Raw genomic sequence first — 24,958 nt, forward strand, 5'->3', positions numbered from 1 at the left:
CGTTTCAGAAAACTGTTTTGCTGTATTAGAAAGCCTCTCATCACTGCTTTACTTGCATCCCATACCATATCCAGTCCGGTATCCTTGTATAAATTCCAATGAAAATAGTCTTTCAGGGTCTTCTTAGCTTTCGAGACCACCTCTTTATCATCAAATAAATCTTCGTTCATTCTCCACCTGAAGGACTTTTGGTCTTTATTTTTCAATTCCATGAATATAGAGTTATGGTCTGACAGTGTACGTGGTATTATCTCTGTTTTACTCACCCTGGGCACTAGTTCCTTGGAGATCCACATGTTATCTATCCTTCCCGAACTCTGATTTGGTTCTGAGAAGAATGTAAATTGTTTAGTTGTAGGGTGCCTCAGTCTCCAAATATCCACTAGACCCAGGTTTTCTACTAGTTCAAAGAAGGATTTTGGTAATTTACCTTCATTCTTCCTTTTCTTGGTCCTATCCAATTCTGGCACTGTCACTCCATTAAAATCGCCCATAAGCATTATCTTTTGATCCATATATTCAGTCAGCCTTTCCTCCAGATTCTTGTAGAATTCAGCTTTATTTTCATTCGGTGCATAGATTCCCACCACTAACATTTTTTCTCCCTCAATCGATATTTGAGCCGCGATTATTCTTCCTTCTTCATCTTTAAAAATCAATTTCGGATCTAATTTCTCCTTTATATACAAGACCACTCCTCTCTTTTTCTTTTCCATCGAACTTATAAACTCTTTACCCAACCTTTTATTTTTAAGAATATAACTATGTTTTTTTGCCACATGTGTTTCCTGAAGACAAATTATATCCAAATTCTTCTTCTTCAAAACATGATCAATTTTATTCCTTTTAATCTTATTATTCAAGCCATTCACGTTCCAGGAATGTATCTTCAATGCCATTTTACTTCCTACTATCAGGAAGAGCAGAAAATTATTTTGCTAAACTTGGTCGGGTTCTTTATTTAAATCCTTATCTTCTTCTTCTTCTTCCTCTCTCTCTGACTCTTGATCTTGGTCTTCTTCCTCTGCCTTTTCTTCTTCTTCCTCTCTTCTCTTTCTCCTCCTTCTTTGTGGTCTTGGGTCTTCTTCCTCTTCCGCTGTTACTTCTGCTAGAACAGCCAGTTCTGGGTCCAACTCTCCCAAAAAATTTTCGTACTTCCTCAATAATTTTCCGATATCCTGTATACTTGTCAGCACATGTCTCTTCTCCTTATAATGAAACATCATTCCTTCGGGGTATTCCCATCTATGTTGAATTCCATTTCTCTTAAGCAAGGCCACCATTGCTTTATAATTGTCGCGTTTTTTCAAAAATCTTCCTGGTATCTCTTTAAACACAATTATAGGCTTACCACTGATGATTAGCTTGTTGGTGAAACTCAGTCTTAAAATCTCATTTTTCATCTCCATTGTATTGAATATCACCACACAATCACCAGGTGCTTTCCTTGCTTTGGCCTTTGCTGATTTCACCTTAATTCTAAATACATTTACAATTGTCTGACTCACTTCTTCATCTGTTTTTCCCATCCATTTTGCCAATTCAGCAATTATTCTCGATTTGATATCTTCTCCCGTTTCTTCAGGAATACCCCTCAATTTCAGATTCAACTGTCTTTGTTTCATTTCTATCAATGCCAAATTGTCAAGCATTTGTTCATGTGCCTTATCCAGTTTTTTCACTTTGTCTTTCACTTTATCCGTTTCCTTTTTAACCTCTTTTACTTCTTTTTGTGTCTTCTTAATTGAATCTTCCATTGTTTTGGATCTCACTGACAGATCTTTTATCTGAGTCGAAAGCTCTCCCACCGCTCCTTCAATCTTCTTGTCAATCTCTCCCAATTTCTTATCCATTCGCTGTTCACTATGTTTAAATTCATCTTTAATTTTTTGCCATAAAGCTTCTAGGTCTTTAACTTCTTCTTGTTTAGAGCCTCTTCTGTCTTTCAGTGTGCTTGCCGGCTTCTTTTCCTCTTTACCTGCCATTTTTATTCAGGAGGGAAACAAAAACAAACAAACAAACAAAAAAAAAGCATTCTTGACATATGCCTGTCAAGCCTCTGCTTAAAGACCTCCAAAGGAGGAGACTCCACCACACTCCTTGGCAGCAAATTCCACTGTCGAATAGCTCTTGCTGTCAGGAAGTTCTTCCTAATGTTTAGGTGGAATCTTCTTTCTTGAAGTTTGAATCCATTGATCCGTGTCCGCTTCTCTGGAGCAGCAGAAAACTGAGCCCCGCTTGGAACAGGAGGCAAAGTGAATGGAACAAATTGGCTCAGGGCTGACATACCAGGAAAATGGGTTTCAAACCAAACTAGGAAAAGGCCAAACCCCTGAAATGAACTGGAACTGGGTCTCCAGTTGAGCATTTTGTTGGCTTAATGGCCCAATCCTTCAACCTGGGTCCTCTAGCGTCTGCAGGTGGGACGTTGTGATTAATGGATACCATTTGAACGTGCAAGGTGCCTTTTTCTTTTCTGAAGCAAGGTGCCCTTCAAATTTCGTTTGGCTGGCCAGCCATGTGGAATGCACAGATATTGGAAGGAGGAGGATGCCACTTGGGTGCAAGGAGGTCTGTGCACTAGCGTGCCATAGAGATGGATGGCCAATTTGTTTGTGTGTGCACTTGCGCACTCAGAGTAAGTTGGAAAGGGAACTTGATTTTCAGAAAGTTTGAGAGAAAGCACAAACTTCCACCCATACCATAACAGAAGCAATCCTTCATTACCGCTCCTTTCCCCACTGATTATTCCTTGAATGGTCTACATGCAAAGGGAATAGCTTGCAGGAAGCATACTTTTATATATAGGGTGTTTAATGGTACATTTTAAGGTCTTTGGGCACGTTATGCTATATGAGAGCCAGTGTGGTTGGGAATTTGTCGCCTTGCAGGTGACGTTGGACGGTGGGAGCCATGTACGTCACCTTGAGCTCCTTGGAGGGAAAGGTGGGATTTACACTGGCTCCCAGTACGTTTCCGAGCACAATTCAAAGTGTTGGTGTTGACCTTTAAAGCCCTAAACAGCCTTGGTCTCCACCCCCATCGTTCAGCCCGGACACTGAGATCCAACGCCGAGGGCCTTCTGGCAGTTCCCTCATTGCGAGAAGTGAGGTTACAGGGAACCAGACAGAGGGCCTTCTCGGTAGTGGCACCCGCCCTGTGGAACACCCTCCCTTCCAACAGATCTCAAGGAAATAAGCAGCTATCCTAATTTTAAAAGACATCTGAAGGCAGCCCTGTTTAGGGAAGCTGTGTTGTTTTAATATTCAATTGGGAGCCGCCCAGAGTGGCTGGGGAGACTCAGCCAGATGGGTGGGGTGTAAATAAATTATTATTATTATTATTATTATTATTATTATTATTATTATTATTATTATATAAATTCAATGAATACATGCACTTAACAATGTAAAATACAGTGGTACCTTGGTTGTCTATTAGGGACCCAGGTGGCGCTGTGGTTAAATCACTGAGCCTAGGGCTTGCTGATCAGAAGGTCGGCAGTTCGAATCCCTGTGACGGGGTGAGCTCCCGTTGCTTGGTCCCAGCTCCTGCCAACCTAGCAGTTCGAAAGCACGTCAAAATGCATGTAGATAAATAGGAACCGCTACAGCGGGAAGGTAAACAGCGTTTCCATGTGCTGCTCTAGTTTGCCAGAAGCGGCTTTGTCATGCTGGCCACATGACCTGGAAGCTATACGCCGGCTCCCTCGGCCAATAATGCAAGATGAGCGCACAAACCCCAGAGTCAGTCACGACTGGACCTAATGGTCAGGGGTCCCTTTACCTTTACCTTGGTTGTCTAATGACTTGGCTCCCAAACACTGCAAACCCGGAAGTAAGTGTTCCGGTTTGTGAGCGTTTTTTGGAAGCCGAACGTCGAACACAGCTTCCGCGGCTTCCGGTTGAATGCAGGAAGCTCCTGCAGCCAATCGGAAGCCGTGCCTTGGTTTTTGAATGGTTCCGGGAGTCAAAGAAGACTCCTAGAACGGATTAAGTTCGACAAGCAAGGTATTGCTGTATACCACAAAAATCCACAAAAGTGATGCAAATGTTCTAAAAGTGATCCTTCACAAAAATCACCCAGCAACATACAACAGTTACCCTGTCCACCTAAGGGTGAGCACAATGAATAAAAGAACAAAAAAACCAGACCATTAGAGCTCTCTGTAGAGATGAACAGAGCTATTTTGCCTTCACTGGAGCATTGCATATATATTGAAATTAAACAGATTTTCATAAAGGCCCTGGGAAGGTTATCTTGACCTCCCCATTCACTTGGGGAGCGACAGAGCATAAGCCTTTATCTTTCTTTCTTTCTTTCTTTCTTTCTTTCCCCATCCCATTTCCTTCTCCGCTGAGGAAGACCCAAGTCATATATTTCCCCCCCCCCATTCAGTGATGGGCGCAGCAAGATGGCTGCGCGTCTATATTTAGCTCCTCTATTAGCAGGCATGTCAAAGGGGAAATTGCATTTAGTTCCCAAACTAAATTGAAATCCGAAAGCCGGTTTTGCTTTTATTTTATTGCCAAACAATTTGCTGCTCTGCTGCCTTTGCGAAGATCCGTCTCGCCGCCTCTTCCTCGGCGGTTGCGCGGACGGTTGGAGATTTAGTGCAAAACTAATTAGGTTGCAAATCTTTGGAGTGACAAGACAAAGGAAGGCATGGGGAGGGAGGGGGGGGAAACGGCAAACAGAAGGGAAGTCATCCTTCTCCCTCCCCCTTCTGGGATATGGTTGTGTTCCTGCTCATTGAGGCTGTAATCCCAGCATCTTGAGCAGGAAGCAAGTTCTGCTGGCTCTTAATCCTTGTTGCTCCCAACTTGTACTTTGGGCTTCTTGTCACAGGGGCTTGCACTGTGGGAGCAGACCAAGTTCTGTCTAATCCTGCATGCTTCCAAGAGCTCCCAGCCAGCTGTTTTTGGAAGCTCACCAGCTGGAGACGATGCAGAGCGCCTTACCCTATTGTTTATGTCCTCCATCTGGCGATTAGAGGTATCCTGTTTCTCAACGCAGGGGCTCTTCTGTAAAGCTAAGATCTATATTGTGGGGAGTGTTAGAAATTCAGGTATATAAGCTAGGTGCTAAGTGGCTCATTAACCCAGGGTTACAGTCGCCAAAACCGAATGTCCAGTTGCCATTTGGGGGCAAGAAGGCTCTAAAGTCTTATTTTTCAAAGGATGGGCTGGCTGTGGTTGATTCTCAGTTAAACATCTGGATCGTTCAGGTGACAAACCTTGAGCTGGGTTAAGAGCTTTGAGAACTTGAAGAAGAAAAGTCACTTGATCCAGGGACAGTCCACATATTTGTAGGACTATTCCTAACTCCTTTTCTTAACAGCGACATGGACCATTCATGTTGTTGTTGTTTAGTCGTTTAGTCGTGTCCGACTCTTCGTGACCCCATGGACCATAGCACGCCAGGCACTCCTGTCTTCCGCTGCCTCCTCATGTTGGTAGCTTCGAGAACACTGTCCAACCATCTCGTCCTCTGTCGTCCCCTTCTCCTAGTGCCCTCCATCTTTCCCAACATCAGGGTCTTTTCCAGGGAGTCTTCTCTTCTCATGAGGTGGCCAAAGTATTTGAGCCTCAGCTTCACGATCTGTCCTTCCAGTGAGCACTCAGGGCTGATTTCCTTCAGAATGGATAGGTTTGATCTTCTTGCAGTCCATGGGACTCTCAAGAGTCTCCTCCAGCACCATAATTCAAAAGCATCAATTCTTTGGCGATCTGCCTTCTTTATGGTCCAGCTCTCACTTCCATACATCACTACTGGGAAAACCATAGCTTTAACTATACGGACCTTTGTAGGCAAGGTGATGTCTCTGCTTTTTAAGATGCTGTCTAGGTTTGTGGTTGCTTTTCTCCCAAGAAGCAGGCGTCTTTTAATTTCGTGACTGCTGTCACCATCTGCAGTGATCAAGGAGCCCAAGAAAGTAAAATCTCTCACTGCCTCCATTTCTTCCCCTTCTTACCATTCATAACGTAAGATATTCTTCACAGCTATGAGTGGGGTAGGGGTAAGTGAAGACAAGCGACATCAGTTAACTATAACGTTGTTCACTGCCCCTGCTCAGGCTGAACAGGTAGAGCATTTTGGTTCCAGAAATTCATTCCAACTGTGCAGATAAAGTACAGTGGTGCCTCGCAAGAAGAATTTAATTCATTCCGTGAGTCAATTCGTTTTGCGAAAAAATGCGTCTTGCGAATCGCGGTTTCCCATAGGAATGCATTGGTTTTTGCCCATAGGAACGCATTAATTAAATTTCAATGCATTCCTATGGGAATCTGCGATTCGCAAAACGAATTTTTCGCAAAATGAATTCATCTTGCGAGTCACCATCAGATCGCAGAGTCTTGCGAAAAATTCGTCTTGCAGGGCATTCGTCTTGCAAGGTACCACTGTATAACAGATAGAATTCTACAGGATAGGGTATTAACATGTGAAAACAGGCCAGATCCAAGGATCCCACCTTCAGATGGTGAAGATGTCAGGTGCCATCGTGACTCCTGGGGATCTCCATTTGGTCGCAAGTGGCCAATAGCCAGGTGCAAAATGTGCCTGTCCTTGTAGACCAGAGGTCGGCAACCTAAGGGCCATGGGCTGGAAGCTGAAAATCGCTTCGGCACCACAAACATGCACAGATGCGATTTCCGGGATCACGCTGCGCCGGCCCGGCCCATGGAGGAGTGATCCAGCCCATGCCTGGTAAGTCTTGCCAACCCGTGTTGTAGACCCTACAGAGCTAGATAGAGTGGTGGTCTTACTCCGTGCAAAGCTATGTTCCTACATTGACCCAGCACAGTTCCTGTAGTTCCAGTCAGGAATTCTTGCCAATGCTTTTGACTGGGTGAAACAGTTGCAGGCTCAACGCAGGCGTACTGCCTGAGTATCTGGGCTGCCTCTTCCCAGCAGCTGAGCGCAGAGGCCTCACCTGCGCAGAAGGAGATCGGACCTGTTTACGGGAGATAAATGCCACATCATGCTCGGCTTGGCTCTGAAAAGGCAGCTGATGAATGGTTTTGGGGCCCAATTAACTCACTGGTTGTTTGCCAAGCTATGCAGAGGTCTCCTCTTTCCTTCCTGCCCTTTGCTTTAGTCCTTGCCTGCTTCATCGGAACAAAATGCCACTTTGTCTTAATCGCAGGTGGCAAAAAGGTGACCTCTGAAGGAGGAGGAATGCACCAGTTCCTGTACTGCACGCCAAGCACGTAACAGGCGCTGTCCTCGCTCAGAAGACTTGCAGCCCCGGGAGATGAGTAGTTCCTCTCTCCGTTCCCCCCCCCCCCCCAAAAAAAGTGTTGGCAACATTATTATTTATTTATTTATTTATTTATTTATTTATTTATTTATACCCCGCCCATCTGGCTGGGTTTCCCCTGCCACTCTGGGCGGCTTCCAACAAATACCAAAATACATTAAAATATCACAGATTACAAACTTCCCTAAACAGGGCTGCCTTTAGGTGTTTTCTAAATGTCAGGTAGTTGTTTATCTCCTTGACCTCCGATGGAAGGGCGTTCCACAGGGCGGGCGCCACTACCGAGAAGGCCCTCTGCATGGTTCTCTGTAGCTTTGCAGGGACTTTTGGGTGGTGGCTCCCCATTTGTGCCTCTGATGTGGTACATGTGTCTCCCTCGCTGTTGATGCCCAGAAGAAATCTAAAAGCATTCCTATAGCCCAGGCACTTGATGGCTGATTGATACTGGCCGTGAAATTAAGAACTGCAAAGCTGTTACAGTATACGTTTTTAGATTTTTCTAAATGTATTTGAATTGTCTTGGATGGTTTTATATATTTTTAATGTTTTAAACTGTTTTTATTTTGTTTTTAATTAAAATTGTACCGTTTTGAGCTTTCAACGTTTGATGCCTTGTTTCCTTTTGGAAGAAGGGAGGGAGTCGAGTCTGGTCCACCAATATTAGGCGTGAGAGCAAAGTGGAACCTCATACTGCCTTGCTTGTGGATTTTCTGTGAGGGGCCTGGTTGCTGTCACTGTAAGAAGCAAGGCACTCAACTAGGTGGCCTCTTGGTCTGATCCAGCTACTCATTAGAGATTTTTAAGCAAAAGATGGAGAGGGGTAAAGACCTGTTATTTCATTGGGTCTCTTCTTTTTGATATTGTCTGCCGCTGTTGGAGAACTCCTGTGTTGCTTCTCTTCTGTCTTATGTTTACAGCGTCTTAATTGCTGAATGTCGCTGTTAGTTAATTGTTGTCTTAACTGATTACTATTTTTAACGGCTGTTGGGACTGCTTTGGGAGTCATCCTGGTTGTAGAAGCTGTATGCAAATGTTATTGTTGTTGTTTAGTTGTTTAGTCGTGTCCGACTCTTCGTGACCCCATGGACCATAGCACGCCAGGCACTCCTGTCTTCCACTGCCTCCCGCAGTTTGGTCAAACTCATGTTCGTAGCTTCGAGAACACTGTCCAACCATCTCGTCCTCTGTCGTCCCCTTCTACTAGTGCCCTCAATCTTTCCCAACATCAGGGTCTTTTCCAAGGATTCTTCTCTTCTCATGAGGTGGCAAAGTATTGTAGCTGACTCAGGGCTGATTTCCTTCAGAATGGATAGGTTTGATCTTCTTGCAGTCCATGGGACTCTCAAGAGTCTCCTCCAGCACCATAATTCAAAAGCATCAATTCTTCAGCGATCAGCCTTCTTTATAGTCCAGCTCTCCAGCAAATGTTATGAATAAATATAAACACAAAATAAATCAGAGCCTCTCTTGGTCTGGCGGCGGCGGTGTTTTCCATGGGCGTATTCTGCAACCTGTGACTAATGCAATAAATAGTGCATTTAAAAGGTAAAGGGACCCCTGAACATTAGGTCCAGTCGCGGGCGACTCTGGGGTTGTGGCGCTCATCTCGCTTTATTGGCTGAGGGAGCCGGCGTACAGCTTCCGGGTCATGTGGCCAGCATGACTAAGCTGCTTCTGGCAAACCAGAGCAGCGCATGGAAACGCCGTTTACCTTCCTATTTATCTACTTGCACTTTGATGTGCTTTCGAACTGCTAGGTTGGCAGGAGCAGAGACCGAGCAACGGGAGCTCACCCCGTCACGGGGATTCGAACCACCGACCTTCTGATTGGCAAGCCCTAGGCTCTGTGGTTTAACCCACAGCACCACCCACGTCCCAAAATAGTGCAATTACTAGTGGATTAATACGGGACTGTCCATGCATATTCCGCTTTCGTTAGTTGCCCTTTGGTGCTACCCCAGCGTTGCAGCAATACTGCCGTCAGGAGGGGCACCCTTGTTCTGTAGCACAGCAAAAAACGAGACAGAAGCATACCTGCCAAGTTCCGGCCTGAGAAATAAGGGACTGGACCGGAAGTAGCAAACCAGAAGTAGCGCTGCCGCCATTTTGGAACTGGGTGGAGCATGCTCAGAAGCGACTTTTGATGCTGCTGTGCCCTGTTCCAAAATGGCCGCCGCACCAGAAGTCGCGCTGCAGCCGTTTTGGAACAGGGCAAAGTAGCATCAAAAGTCGCTTCTGAGCATGCTCCGTCCAGTTCCAAAATGGCCGCCGCGCCAGAATAAACCGGGGAAAAACAAAAAAAATCCGTTTTTTCGGCTGGGGACAGCTGGAAAAACGGGGGTTTCCCGGGGAATACGGGAGACTTGGCAGCTATGGACAGAAGTAGTAATGAATCGAAACAGTTGTGGTATGAAAAGACACAGGGTTTCTGCCGGAAGTTACAGGCCATGAACTGATTTGGAAACAAAGCTGTGTGTCCCCCAGGAAACGTTTGCAGGCCAAACCAGTATTGAAAGCAGTATCGTCTATAACCACCTGATACCATCATGAGCATAAATAATCGATTTGTTTATTATTTTAGTCTTGAGAACATAAGAGATTTGTTGTTCCGAAGTTTCCATCATTCAGTTTCGTTGCATTTCCTCAAATTTTGAGAGGGGGAGGAAAAAACTTTGCTCTATCCCCTTTCTTGAAAGGGTGCTTAGTTTTGTATTGCCTGACGTGTATGTAATCGGTAGTTCTCGCCAATAGATTACAAGTGAGCCCAACCCACGTGGAGCGCAACTCAAGAAAATCCTGTTGGGACCTCATAATGCAGAACAGGCCCTCCTAATAGCACGAGCCAGAGTTTATCTCCCCACCCTGGAAACGTGGCCCAAAATTGCACCTATACTTTATAAAATCAGCACAGGGGGCATTGGTATCAGGGGGCTTTACCTACAGATGCTAGCAAAAGATGCTCTCTGTGGTATGTTCAAGTTATGTGCGGAGGGGCACTTCATACGAAGGCGTGCAGCATTAGCTGGGACAGCTGTGCATTCAAGGACTGGGTGGATCTCATCCGCGCTCCCATGACAACCTATGATTAAAGGCCGGCGCTGTTTCTCGCGCTTTTTAAAATTCTAGCTCCGGTCCCTGCTGTCTGTCTCTTGACAGCTGGGCCAATATGCATTCGACAGATCCATGCGCTGCTTGGCAGGGAGACGCATGATCTGAGAAACAGCCCTCGGAGCGAGCGTCACTCAGCCAGCTCCATCCTACATACAAAACAGATGTTTTCCGGGGAAAGGGAGATAGAGTTGAGCGCCGCAGAACGTTCGGAGACTTGTGAAATTGGTCCTCCGTTAGCTGGGAAAGGAGATGGAGACGCCTTTCAGTCATCCCACACCAGCAGAAGCAACACAGAGGTATCTCATAGAGCAGGGCTGGGGGACACTTTCATGCCAAGGGCCACATCCCATTGTCGGCAACTTTGGGGGGCCGCATAGCAGTGAAGTGAAAGTGGGCAGGGTAGTTGCAGACACCTCCGCTTCGGTGCATAGATCAGGCATCCCCAAACTTCGGCCCTCCAGATGTTTTGGACTACAATTCCCATCTTCCCCAACCACTGGTCCTGTTAGCTAGGGATCATGGGAGTTGTAGGCCCAAACATCTGGAGGGCTGCAGTTTGGGGATGCCTGGCATAGATGCTGAATTGGAAATGTGGGGGACCTTAGAGAATCAAGCTGCACAACACACACACACACACATGCAGATACTGAGCTTTCCATGAGTTAGAATCATAGAATCATAGAGTTGGAAGAGACCACAAGGGCCATCCAGTCCAACCCCCTGCTGAGCAGGAAACACCATCAAAGCATTATTGACATATGCCTGTCAAGCCTCTGCTTAAAGACCTCCAAAGAAGGAGACTCCACCACACTCCTTGGTAGCAAATTCCACTGCCGAACAGCTCTTACTGTCAGGAAGTTCTTCCTAATGTTTAGGTGGAATCTTCTTTCTTGTAGTTTGAATCCATTGCTCCGTGTCCGCTTCTCTGGAGCAGCAGAAAACAACTTTTAGTGTTAGTGTGTGTTAGTGTGCCGCAAGTTCAAAAACGTATTAGGAGACATTTTGCGACGGGGGTCCCCGGAGATTTTGACTGCCTAAGGGGTCACCACAGGGGTTAATGTGGCACTGAATGGTTTAGTGGTTAGCACGTCTGAATTTGGGGAGACCCGATTTCACAGCCCTGTTGAGACAGCTGCCCTGACTGCAATCCTATGGGTAGTTTCCTGGGAGTAAGCCCCATTCAGCTCAGTGGCGCTACCTTCTGACAAATGTAGGGCACACTGAGTTTTAAACGCAGCAATACAATCTTCAGCCCGCTGAAATGCTTTTAATTACGGGCCCCATTTACATGCGTTCAGGATGCGAATCAGTGCGAATCCGGAAGTGACCTGGAATCGTCATAAAAGATGTCACTAAAAGGGCGGGGCCTTTGACTGTGTCGACCACAGCAAACTATGGCAAGTTCTTAAAGAAATGGGAGTGCCTGATCACCTCAACTGTCTCCTGAGAAATCTCTATGTGGGACAAGAAGCTACAGTTAGAACTGGATATGGAACAACTGATTGGTTCAAAATTGGGAAAGGAGTACGACAAGGTTGTATATTGTCTCCCTGCTTATTTAACTTATATGCAGAATTCATCATGCGAAAGGCTGGACTAGATGAATCCCAAGCCGGAATTAAGATTGCCGGAAGAAATATCAACAACCTCAGATATGCAGATGACACAACCTTGATGGCAGAAAGCGAGGAGGAATTAAAGAACCTTTTAATGAGGGTGAAAGAGGAGAGCGCAAAATATGGTCTGAAGCTCAACATCAAAAAAACCAAGATCATGGCCACTGGTCCCATCACCTCCTGGCAAATAGAAGGGAAAGAAATGGAGGCAGTGAGAGATTTTACTTTCTTGGGCTCCTTGATCACTGCAGATGGTGACAGCAGTCACGAAATTAAAAGACGCCTGCTTCTTGGGAGAAAAGCAATGACAAACCTAGACAGCATCTTAAAAAGCAGAGAAATCACCTTGCCGACAAAGGTCCGTATAGTTAAAGCTATGGTTTTCCCAGTAGTGATGTATGGAAGTGAGAGCTGGACCATAAAGAAGGCTGATCGCCGAAGAATTGATGCTTTTGAATTATGGTGCTGGAGGAGACTCTTGAGAGTCCCATGGACTGCAAGAAGATCAAACCTATCCATTCTTAAGGAAATCAGCCCTGAGTGCTCCCTGGAAGGACAGATCGTGAAGCTGAGGCTCCAATACTTTGGCCACCTCATGAGAAGAGAAGAATCCTTGGAAAAGACCCTGATGTTGGGAAAGATTGAGGGCACTAGGAGAAGGGGACGACAGAGGACAAGATGGTTGGACAGTGTTCTCGAGGCTGCGAACATGAGTTTGACCAAACTGCGGGAGGCAGTGGAAGACAGGAGTGCCTGGCGTGCTATGGTCCATGGGGTCACGAAGAGTCGGACACGACTAAACGACTAAACAACAACAAAAGGGTGGGGCGGAACAGGGTGTTTGCGGGCTTTTTCAGTTACACACAATTTCACGGAAGTGTGTGACGACCAGGAACGTAAGCCCTGCGCAAATTGTGGCTTTTCTGTATAAATGAACCTTTGCAAAGATTCTGCTGATGTTGAGGAGGGCTTTGGGTTCAGACTTTGCATTTTCAACCCCTACAAGCCCTCCAAAATGATGTTACAGGTCACACGACTCACAATATAGATATATTTATTAATTCAGACTATATACTTTAGTGCCTTGTGCCCTGAGCAAGTTGGAAAGAGGTTTCAAGATACAATTGTGCTAAATAAATGTTTCCTCAGATCAGGCATTGGCAAATGGTCTTGCTCAGCGCTTCCGCCGCCCTGGACCAGAGTTTACTGACAGTGCCCATAAATCACAGCTCTGCATTCATTGCCCATTCAAGGTTGCTTCCAGCTAGTTCAAGGCCCATCCAAGAGATTTTTCTGCATGAGGCAGCAAATCTGTCACAGACAGACAGACACTTTTTCTCTTTCTTTCTCTCTCATTAACTTGTCTTCTCCGGGCCCTTTTCATTTCATCTATCCTTTTTGCAGCTCACAGTGGTACCTCGGTGTTCAAACGTCTCCTTTGACGAACATTTCAGTTTCCGAATTGTTTGCCGTAAATGCTTCTGTTTTCGAACGCACCTCAGAAGTCAAACATGAAGCGCGGCTTCCGTATTGAGTTTTCCGTTTTGAGGCTTCCGTACTGAGTTTTCGGTTTTTGAACGTTTCGGAACTCAAAAGACGGTGTTCCGGAACACGGATTACGTTCGAAAACCGAGGTTCCACTGTAAAATCTTTTGGTGGATTGGGCCCCATGGTTCTGACGTCTCTTGTCAACCTGCTTATTATTGAGCATCCATCTCAGATTTCTTTGCACAAAGTTTGGGAGTATTTTGCAGGACATTGTCTGCTTATTCATCCCAATTGGTCTGCTAGGAAGTAGCCCAGAGAGGCTGGGACAACCCAGTCAGATGGGCAGAGTGTAAGAATATTATTATTATTATTATTATTATTATTATTATTATTATTATTATTCCTTCGTTTCAGTACTCAGCAGAGAGAAGTACTGAGGCAAAATCTAGAATTAGTTGACCCTGCCTGTCAAGGCTTCCCTGAGTTGGGAAACTTTTACCGCAGTCAGCATACATAAGCAAATTCTTTTGGACAGTGGTGCCTCGACTTACGAGTTTAATCCGTTCCGAAGGCACCTTCGTAGGTCGAAAAATTCGTAAGTTGAAAAGCGCCATTGGAAACGTGGTTTCCCGTAAGAATGCATTGGAAACGGAAGAATTCGTAAGTCGAAGCAACCCCATCTAAAAATTCGTAAGTCGAAAAAACCTTATCTAAAACCGCCACGGTTTCCGTTAGGATGTCGAGAAATTCATAAGCGTGCGGCCATTTGCCCCATTCGTAAGTCGAACAATTTGGTTGTCGAGTCGTTCGTAAGTCGAGGTACCACTGTACTTTTGGTAAGTCGCACTCCTATAATACCTAATAAGAAAGCTTCTGGGGTTTTTTTTTAACAAAGGTTCTTTTAAACATTTTTTTTCATTTCATTGTAAATCATTTCCCAATATTTCTTAATATTTTTACCACATATGGAAAAATTTCCCCTCCGTTGCTTTACATTTCCAACATTCGCTTTCCTTAGTTTTATACATTTTTGCTCATTTTGCTGGAGTTAGATACCATCTTTACCTCATTTTCATATAATTTTCTTTGATCGCCACACATGTTGTAAATTTTATATCACTTTTCCATAAATTTTCCCATTCCGCCATCTGAATGTTATGTCCCACATCTTGTGCCCATATAATCATGACTGATTTTACCTCTTCATCCTTCATCCTGCATATATACAGAAGCAATGTACAGTGGTACCTCAGATTACAAACGCTTCAGGTTACAAATGCTTCAGGTTACAGACCCCGCTAACCCAGAAATAGTACCTAAGGTTAAGAACTTTGCTTTAGGAACAGAACAGAAATCGTGCTCCGGCGGCATGGCGGCAGCGGGAGGCCCCATTAGCTAAAGTGGTGTCTCAGGTTAAGCACAGTTTCAGGTTAAGAACGGACCTCCAGAACAAATTACGGTCTTAACCAGAGGTACCACTGTACATAGGTTAATACATTAGCAGGGTTTTAAGAATACATATACCAGATTTTTAGAAGACATCTTAAGGCAGCCCTGTTTAGAGAGGCTTTTAATCTTTAATCGATTATTTCATTCTTCTGTTGGAAGCAGCCCAGAGTGGCTGGGGAAACCCAGCCAGATGGGCGGGGTATAAATAATAAATTGTTGTTGTTGTTGTTGTTGTTGTTGTTGTTGTTGTTGTTATGTAATTTTATTGTGAATGGACTACAGGTGATTTCAACATGTTATAAACTTAACAATGGACATGCAGTATCTCGATAAATAATGAAACCAAGGAAGGGATTAGAGGGAAGTCCATTGGTTTTGTTTTGTTTTGTTTCTGTATTGTTTTTTTTTAAATTTTTGTTATTTTTGGAAAATTAAAAAACATGACAGGCTCATCCATGCTAGCCAGGAGATGCTTAATTCCAGGAATTCAGACTGTTCCCAACCTCTTCTCTCTTTCCTAGGCATGGAAGAAGCGATGGTTCATCCTTCGCAGCGGGCGAATGAGCGGAGACCCCGATGTGCTGGAGTACTACAAGAACGACCACTCCAAGAAGCCGCTGCGGGTGATCAACCTCAACTTCTGCGAGCAGGTGGACGCCGGCTTGACCTTCAACAAGAAGGAGCTGCAGGACAGCTATGTCTTCGATATCAAGACTAGCGAGAGGACTTTCTACCTTGTGGCCGAAACGGAGGAGGATATGAACAAGTGGGTCCGTTGCATTTGCCAGATCTGTGGATTCAACCAGTCCGAGGAGAACCCAGGTATGCGCAAAATTTCATGGCAGAGAGGTGGCATCTAACTTCATACATCGCTACCATTTAGAATAAAAAGCCCTTAAAACAACGGGCAGTAAGCTCTTGCGGAAAAGGTTGTTTCTTACATGTATAAGTGGAAAACCTGACATGTATTTTCTAGGATGAGAGCAGGTAAGTTGACAAGTACATTTGTGTGGTCTAAAGCAACCATTCTTTTCAAGCTGTCCACAGGGAACAAAAATGACCGGTGACCTTGGTGAACCACGTCGTGAATTTGGGGTGTCTTAGTGAACCACGTCCTGAATTTTGGGGGCTCTTGGTGAACCACGTCCTGAATTTTGGGGGTCTTTGTGAACCACGTCCTGAATTTTAGGGCTCTTGGTGAACCAGGTCCTGAGGTTGGGTGCTCTTGGTGAACCACATCATGAATTTTGGGGGTCTTTAGCCTGTTCAATAATCCATTCCTGGTCCTCACTTCTTATAGGTCCTCACTTCTTATTGTACATGTGAAAAGGATCTAGGAGTCTTGGTAGACCACAAACTTGACATGAGTCAGCAGTGTGATGCAGCAGCTAAAAAAGCCAATGCAATTCTGGGCTGCATCAATAGGAGTATAGCATCTAGATCTAGGGAAGTAATAGTACCACTGTATTCTGCTCTGGTCAGACCTCACCTGGAGTACTGTGTCCAGTTCTGGGCACCACAGTTCAAGAAGGATACTGACAAGCTGGAACGTGTCCAGAAGAGGGCAACCAAAATGGTCAAAGGCCTGGAAACGATGCCTTATGAGGAACGGCTTAGGGAGCTGGGTATGTTTAGCCTGGAGAAGAGAAGGTTAAGGGGTGACATGATAGCCATGTTCAAATATATGAAAGGATGTCATATAGAGGAGGGAGAAAGATTGTTTTCTGCTGCTCCAGAGAAGTGGACACGGAGCAATGGATTCAAACTTCAAGAAAGAAGATTCCACCTAAACATTAGGAAGAACTTCCTGACAGTAAGAGCTGTTCGGCAGTGGAATTTGCTGCCAAGGAGTGTGGTGGAGTCTCCTTCTTGGAGGTCTTTAAGCAGAGACTTGACAGGCATATGTCAAGAATGCTTTGATGGTGTTTCCTGCTTGGCAGGGGGTTGGACTGGATGGCCCTTGTGGTCTCTTCCAACTCTATGATTCTATGATTCTAGGCATGTCCATCTTGCAGCGTCACAAAGCCATACCGTTAGCACTTGCTTCCAGAGCCTTTCACTTCATGGTTTAAAAAAATCTGCAATAGTGTCCTTTTAATCTGTTCACTCTTGCCCTTGCCGTTTCTACATTAGAATACTGCATGCTCCAAGTGAGTCTGCTTTGAAGGCAGTTTGGAAAGTACAGTGAGTCCAAAATGCGGTTGTTAACTGGAGCCTGCAGTTCGGAGCACACAACTCTGGTAATGTTTTATCTTTGCTGGCTTCCAGCTTGTTTTGGGACCCAGTGGTAGTTTTGACCTTAAATGGCCTGTGACGGAGATAGCTTAAGAACCGCCGCCTCTGATACTGGAAGCATCTGAAACATTTGAGATGTGCATCAAAGACTGCATTTGGTGCTGCTAGTGGAGGTGTGTTATGTTTGACAGGGCCTTATCAGCTGTGGCACTGTCACGGTCCGGTCGGCGGGCGGTTGAAGCCCTGGCTGAGGACGTCAGGACCAGAGGCAAGATGGTGATGTAGAAGCAGGAACAGGTGCAGGGCTGAGGGTCCAGCAGCAGGCAGTCGCAGGGTCAAGGAGCAAGGCAGAGGCGAAGGTCTGGGAGTCAAGGAGCAAGGCGTCGGCAAGGCAAAGGTCCAAGGGTCGAGGATCAAGGCGTCGGCAAGGCAAGGGTCCTAGGAGCAAGAGGCCAGAGGCAACCAGGCAGGGATAGTGTTGCTGTGGCAAAGAGCTGAAGGGAAATGCTGAGCTTTTATCCCTCCCAGCTCCTGCCACCAGGTGCAGTGAGGTATCAAGTGGTCTCACCTGAGTGGTCACTCCTTGCCTCTCCAGCACAAGCTGAGGCCTCACCTGAGTGGTCACTCCCTGCTTCTCCAGCACAAGCTGAGGCAGGCCCCAGTCCTGCAAAGCACTACAGGCCCCAGAGCCTGACTCCTGCCCATACTCCTGACAGGCACCAAGGTAGCAGAACACCTTCCGAAAGGAGGTCTGCTTGGGTCCACACTGCCTTCATGGTGTAGTGGTTAAGAGTGGTGGACTCGTAATCTGGTGAACTGGGTTTGCTTCCCTGCTCCTCCACATGCAGCTGCTGGGTGACCTTGGGCTAGTCACACTTCTCTGAAGTCTCTCAGCCTCACTCACCTCACAGAGTGTTTGTTGGGGGGGAGGAAGGGAAAGGAGAATGTTAGCCACTTTGAGACTCCTTCAGGGGAGTGAAAGGCGGGGTATCAAGTCCAAACTTCTCCTTCTCCTTCTCCTTCTCCTTCTCTTCTTCTTCTTCTGTGGGCAGGGAGTCTGTGGCTCTTCCAAAGAGCCTTCGGGCCACAGCCTTATCTGAAACTGTGTTTCGATCATGTGGAATTTATAGTACCATATTTTTCGCTCCATAAGACACACTTTTTCCCTCCTAAAGAGTAAGGGGAATTGTCTGTGCGTCTTATGGAGCGAATGCACTGGACGGCAGTGGGATCCCTCGGCTCCCGCTGCAGTTGGGAACTGAGAGATGCCTCCGCCGCCGGAGCCATGGCTCCCGCTCGCTGTAAAGCAAGCAAAGCGAGAGCCGCTTACATACACGCTTTGCGTGGCTCTCGCTTTCCTAGCGAGAGCCGCTCAGAGCGTGTAAGCGGCTCTCGCTCTGCTTGCTTTGAGGCGAGGTGAGAGGAGGGACGGAATAACAAATAAGTAATTCCTCAGTCCCCATGCCCTACTGAAATGAAGCCAAAGTAGGTGCCGCTGCATTTGCTGGCATAGAGCCCTTCGTGTGTTCTCTTCTCCCAATGGCAAGAAGTGGAAGAGCAGCACTGCAGGGCTTAGTTGACTCTGCTTCAGCCTTAGAGCATGAGCGATGTTCCTGTGAGCCTCCAAATGTTGTTGGACTGCATCTCCCATCAGGCCCTGCCAGCACGGCCAATAATAATAATTACAAATACCTTCAGGACCGCCGTTTCCTTCTTATAACTCAGTAAAGTAGCACCTTCACTAATGGTGTCATGTCAATATGAATCATATCCAGTTTCCGTATGCTGGGTTCTTGGGAGAGGGACCACCAGATGGCATCTCGGTGATGAATGCAAGTTGTTTGGCTTTTTGGAGATGTCCCTTTGCAGGACCTTGGTCTCGACATTTATCAGCCAGGCGTCCGGGCTGCAGTTTGTGTTCCCGTTAGCAAAACAAGCCCCGGTTCTGCAGAATCAATACGGGACTTCCAAGTGTAATCGGAGTCTGGCTATTGTCATCAGTAGCACCGTGGAAAACAAGCTAGGAGCAGACTCATCCCAGAGGGAGAAGAGGAATTGCTTGAGATGGAAAAGCTCCAAGCGTCGACCATTTGAAAAGAGCGCTGTCTTCCCCCACAGACCCTTTGCCCCCTCCATCTCGCACTTGGTTAGCGCCCTAGGAAAGGAAGCAAATTCACCTGCCAGGACCGATCTCTTCTGAAATAGCCTAACGAAAAGCCACGGCGTTTGGCGGCAGCGAACTCAGCAGAAGTGTCTGGATGCATTAGGGAGGAGAGGCGTCTCGATGGGGGAATCAGTTGCTCCCAACCTGTTTTATGTTCACGGGAAGAAGGAAGACTTGAGCCTACAGAGGACATATGGCCGTTTATAGACATTCCTGATGCATTCTGGGTATAAAAGGTAAAAGGGTAAAGGGACCCCTGACCATTAGGTCCAGTCGTGACCGACTCTGGGGTTGCGGCACTCATCTCGCATTTTTGGCCGAGGGAGCCGGCGTACAGCTTCCAGGTCATGTGGCCAGCATGACAAAGTTGTTTGGCTTTTTGGCAAACCAGAGCAGCGCACGGAAACAGCATTTACCTTCCCGCCGGAGTGGTACCTATTTATCTACTTGCACTTTGACGTTCTTTCGAACTGCCAGGTTGGCAGGAGCTGGGACCGAGCAACGGGAGCTCACCCCGTCACGGGGATTCAAACCGCCAACCTTCTGATCGGCAAGTCCTAGGCATAGCTGCCAAGTACCCCGTTTTCCCCGGGAAACCCCGTTTTTACTTACCTTTTCCCGGTGGTCCCCCGTATCACTTCGCCTCCCATTTTTCTCCGTTATTTTCTCCTGCTGGCGGCTTCAAAAGTTGCGTCGACGCACTTCCTGACATGCGTACAAGTGACTTTCGAAGCCGACGGCGGCCATTTTTGGTGCCCATAGAAGGGCAAAGCGACACTGGAAGTTATGTCGACGCAACTTCCAGTGTCACACGGCTGCCGGTCCCGGATTCTGCAGTCCGGGACTTGGAAGGTAAGGTCCTAGGCTCTGATTTAACCCACAGCACCACCCGCCTTCTAAATCCTCATGTGGCTGAACCTTCCCACCAAGAGTGATGGTCCTCTAGCTTCTCTCCTGCCCTGCCTGCCTCTTCCTCCTTGATTCACCAATCTTTCCCCTAGCCCAGCATTCTTCAAAGACAATAGTGGGGACCAAAGCCCTCTCTACCTGGCCCTTTGGACACCCCTCACTCATCCTGCTTCACACCCCTTCTGCGTGTTTTGGCCTAGCAAGGATGTGCCCCTGAAACCTGATAGTGCCTCTTGATTGCCTGGACAGAGGGATGTTTCAGTACGTGTAGAAACTAACCTACTATACAGTCATACCTTGGTTTTCAAACAGCTTAGTTCTCGAACGTTTTGGCTCCTGAACTCTGCAGGCCCGGAAGTAAGTGTTCCAGTTTGTGAACTATTTTTGGAAGTTGAACGTCCGACGGGGCTTTCGGGGCTTCCGATTGGCTGCAGGAGCTTCCTGCAGCCAATCAGAAGCCGCGCTTTGGCTTTCGAACGTTTTGTAAGTCAAACAGACTTCTGGAACAGATTCCGTTCGACTTCCAAGGTACGACTGTAATGTCAATTTTTACATTCATTGCTCTGCCCACTTTTGTGGAGACTGGACAAATTAATGAGGACTAGTCTTAGTAGCATTAGTAACCGTAATGACTATGTTGCATGCCACCAAGCAACAGATGGCGACAAGGGGCAGCAGTAGAAGAGTAGTCTTTGTGTCTGCTTCACAAAGTCACTTAACACAAGCAGAGTCCAGAGAGGAAGAAATCCCAATAACACTTTGCTGTGGTAAACAGTGCATAGCCGTAGGCGAAATAAAGTTTTGCCTTCCTTAGTTCAGGCCTTGTACAGAGCAGGGAGACATTCAACCAAACACGCAGAGGACAAACTCCCTCGGAAGTGCATAGCCAATCAGAGCACTAGAGATCATACTACTCTGACTGGTTGCTAAGCAACAGCTCCACACATGCCCCTTGGTTAGCTGGTTTACTGATAACATAATTAACCCTCGAGTTGAAAATGTAATGATTCCTGCTGCTGCAAATCCAACACTGTCCGGCTTGTAGGCGCTTCCAGGAACTATCTGTATGGCCACTATATACGGCTCCAAGTGGATCTTTGGTTTTATCCGTCAGGGCACTTCTGGATCTTGTTATCCACAAGCTTGGTGTGCGCTCGAGCCACGTGGTCTCGTTCTTTGGGCTTGACTTGCAGCATTCACGCCAAAGCACTGGCTACCCCTGCTGCAGAAATGCCAATCGCTTCTTAGGAATGGCGCTGTCTGTATTTTGCCTGCCCCAATGGGCAGGTGTCCAACTCTCCTCTGGGAACCGAAGTTTCTCATCTTGTTTTGCTAAAACATACTTTGTGTGCCATTAGCTCTCTGCGCCTCTCTCTTTCTGCCTCCCCCTCTCACTTTTGGATCAGATGAGGAATCCTGCCCAACCCACTCTGAGCTATGCTTAAAATAAATACTGCTCAGGGTACAAGTGCAGGCTTCCCATAAAATGCATCTGTGTTTGGCTGCGGTGAGACTAGATGGGCCCGATCCAGCAACCAAACTCTTCTTCTGTCCTTAAGTGCATCGTTCAGATTTATGAAGCAGGAACGCTCGTGGAACAAAAACACGGACTCAGGAATGTGATTTGTTTTCAGCAACTGGGTGCTCCCGCAACCTGAGTGCAGTGCCCGTAAGTGCCAACTCTGTAGGGCTGAGGTGTCTTCAGCCCCCCACCAAAGTCTGTTGGGATGGGGCTGAGCCCCATCCCCACCCCAAATGTGTGCTGGATTACCATACAGGCAGAGTAGGCACCGGCCGATGAGCCCTTTTCGGAGCCCTGCAACAACAGATCAAAATAATATTGATTAGATCTTGATCTTCCGCACACGACAGATAATCAGGGAATTCTGGGAGCTGTAGTTTGTTACGTGTGCTGGGACTTTTTAGGAGACCCTCTAGTCCCCTCACAGAGCTACAATTCCCAGTGTACCCTGTGAAAAGGCATTGATTGTTAAGCCACTCTGGGGGTTGTAGTTTTGCTAAGGGAGTAAGGGTGTCTCCTAACAGCACTCAGTGTCTTTAAGAAACTACAGCAATGGGAAGAGAGTGCACACACACACGTGATGGTGAAAAATCATGTGTGTGTTTAATGTGCACTCTCTTCCCATTGCTGTAGTTTGTTAATGAAATGCATTGCGTGCGGAGAACTAGCTTGCAAGAAAATATTAGCAGGCAAAATGGCACACAAAGGTGTGTATATATTAAGCGATAAAATGCCTGTGGGTTTCACGAGGACTTAATTGCAGAGAAATGCAGAAATACAGATGCCGGAAGACTGGTTAAATGAGAAACGGAAGGGACCAAGTGTCACAGAGTCATTTAGCTCCATCGGTAGTGCATGAGACTCCTAATATCGGGGTTGTGGGTTCGAGCCACATGTCGGGTTAAATTTCCTGCATTGCAGGGGGTTGGACTGGATGACCCTCGGGGTCCCTTCCAACTCTGTGATTCTATGACCCACCCACCCCTGCATGCCCTCAGGCAGTGTTTCCCAAATGCCTGACACTTGAGCATGAAAAATAAGGGTTAACTTGCCTGCAAAGGAGCCTGTTTTGAGGAACTGTTTGAAGTCATACACACACACACACACACACACACACACACACACACACACACACACACACCCCGATGCATTTCTGTGCGTGGCCTGAAAAGCACAACCTTGGAAGTGTGTACAGTGTGTCTCCTCAGGTCGCACAGTTCCTGCCTGCCCCCCTCTGGTATGGGTTTTGCTTCTCTCCCTCTGCACAGAAGATCTTTGGAAAGGAGGACAAGAGAAAGGCAAGGGGACAAGGGGAAGAGAATGGAGGGGAGGGGGTGGGGTGTCTGAGTCACAGACTGTTCTGACACAGGGGCACAAAGGACTTAGTGTGAACACAGCAGCCTCTGGAAGCAAAGTTCAGAGCGGCCCTATCAGAGAACTCTGTGTGCTCACAATGGTCCTCTGGTGGCAACAGAAGTTAACTTTTAACTCCTCAAGACTCCTGTTGCTTTTCTGGGAGGAAGTGAGCAGCAAGCAGGCAGAAAGCCCCAGATTAAATGCCCTGCATCTCTTATGTAGGGCTGGGATATGATGATGATGATGATGATGATGATGATGATGATGATGATGATATTCAGGACAGATCCTGAAGCTGAGGCTCCAATACTTTGGCCACCTCATGAGAAGAGAAGACTCCCTGGAAAAGACCCTGATGTTGGGAAGGATTGAGGGCACAAGGAGAAGGGGACGACAGAGGATGAGATGGTTGGACAGTGTTCTCGAAGCTACGAACATGAGTCTGACCAAGCTGCGGGAGGCAGTGCAAGACAGGAGTGCCTGGCGTGCTCTGGTCCATGGGGTAACGAAGAGTCGGACACAACTAAACAACAACAACATTATTATTATTCATTTCAATCCTATGCTGGTTTGTATTCTTATGGGGGGATGCAGTTTACAACCTACATTAAAACATCAAATAAAACATCCCAGAAGAAAACATTACATTCCTCCGGCGGTCATTCCAGAGCAATGAATTAATGCATATGTCATAGAATCACGGAGTTGGAAGGTACACCAAGGGTCATTTAGTCCAACCCCTTGCAATGTCATCCGACATCTGCCACCCTCATTGCTAGTGGGATGGCTGCCTCCAGACAGTTCTTAGGTGGGCCAAAAGTAGATTCTTGCTCGACGGGGTTGAACAAGGACTGTTTTTCCCCCAGTTTCAAAATCACATCTCCTATCTAGAGTTTAGATTTTTAAATATCAATTTTTAAAAGCGTGGCTTTGTGGTTCAACCTGTAACAGTGATATATTTCTTCCAGTAGCACCTTAGAGACCAAGTAAGTTTGTTATTTGTATGAGCTTTCGTGTGCATGCACACTTCTTCAGATACACTGAAACAGAAGTCAGTGTATCTGAAGAAGTGTGCATGTACACGAAAGCTCATACCAATGACAAACATAGTTGGTCTCTAAGGTACTACTGGAAGGATTTTTTTTCATTTTGTTTCGACTACAGCAGACCAACAGGGCTACCTACCTGTAACTAGTGATATATTTGTTAAATTATGATCTAATTTCCCTGTAGCATGGTAAAAAGATAAAGGGACCCCTGACCGTTAGGTCCAGTCGCAGACGACTCCAGGGTTGTGGCGCTCATCTCGCTTTACTGGCCGTGGGAGCCGGTGTACAGCTTCCGGGTCATGCGACCAGCCGCTTCTGACGAACCAGAGCAGCGCGCAGAAACACTGCAGTGGAACCTCGGTTTATGAACACCTCGGTTTACAAATTTTCGGTTTACGGACGCCGCGGACCCATCTGGAACGGATTAATTCACTTTCCATTACTTTCAATGGGAAAGTTCACTTCAGTTTATGAACAGACTCCCGGAACCAATTGTGTTCATAAACCGAGGTACCACTGTATTTACCTCCCCACCGGAGTGGTACCTATTAATCTACTTGCACTTTGAGGTGCTTTCGAACCGCTAGGTTGGCAGGAGCAGGGACCGAGCAACAGGAGCTCACCCCGTCCCGGGGATTCGAACGGCCGACCTTCTGATCGGCAAGCCCTAGGCTCTGTGGTTTAACCCACAGCGCCACCCGCGTCCCATTGTAGCATGGTAGGGGCTTCTAAAATAGTTCCTGCGAGGATTTCCATTTGCAGAACTCCCTCTCTGAGCAAGTGCAACTATCTGTTTGC

The 24,958-nt window shown here is 46.6% G+C and overlaps 1 protein-coding gene across 1 annotated transcript in view; it reads left to right on the forward strand.

Moving 5' to 3' along the window:
- The window catches only part of GAB2 (GRB2 associated binding protein 2), a 139,856-nt gene that overhangs the window by 65,283 nt on the left and 49,615 nt on the right, over positions 1-24,958 (forward strand). The window contains exon 2 of the mRNA XM_035114566.2: positions 15,447-15,747. Within this exon, the coding sequence (XP_034970457.1) occupies positions 15,447-15,747 (301 nt within the window). The remainder of the gene's footprint in view (positions 1-15,446; positions 15,748-24,958) is intronic.

Source organism: Zootoca vivipara, chromosome 4 (genome assembly GCF_963506605.1).
Source record: "Zootoca vivipara chromosome 4, rZooViv1.1, whole genome shotgun sequence".
In the NCBI taxonomy this organism is placed as follows: Eukaryota; Metazoa; Chordata; class Lepidosauria; order Squamata; family Lacertidae; genus Zootoca; species Zootoca vivipara.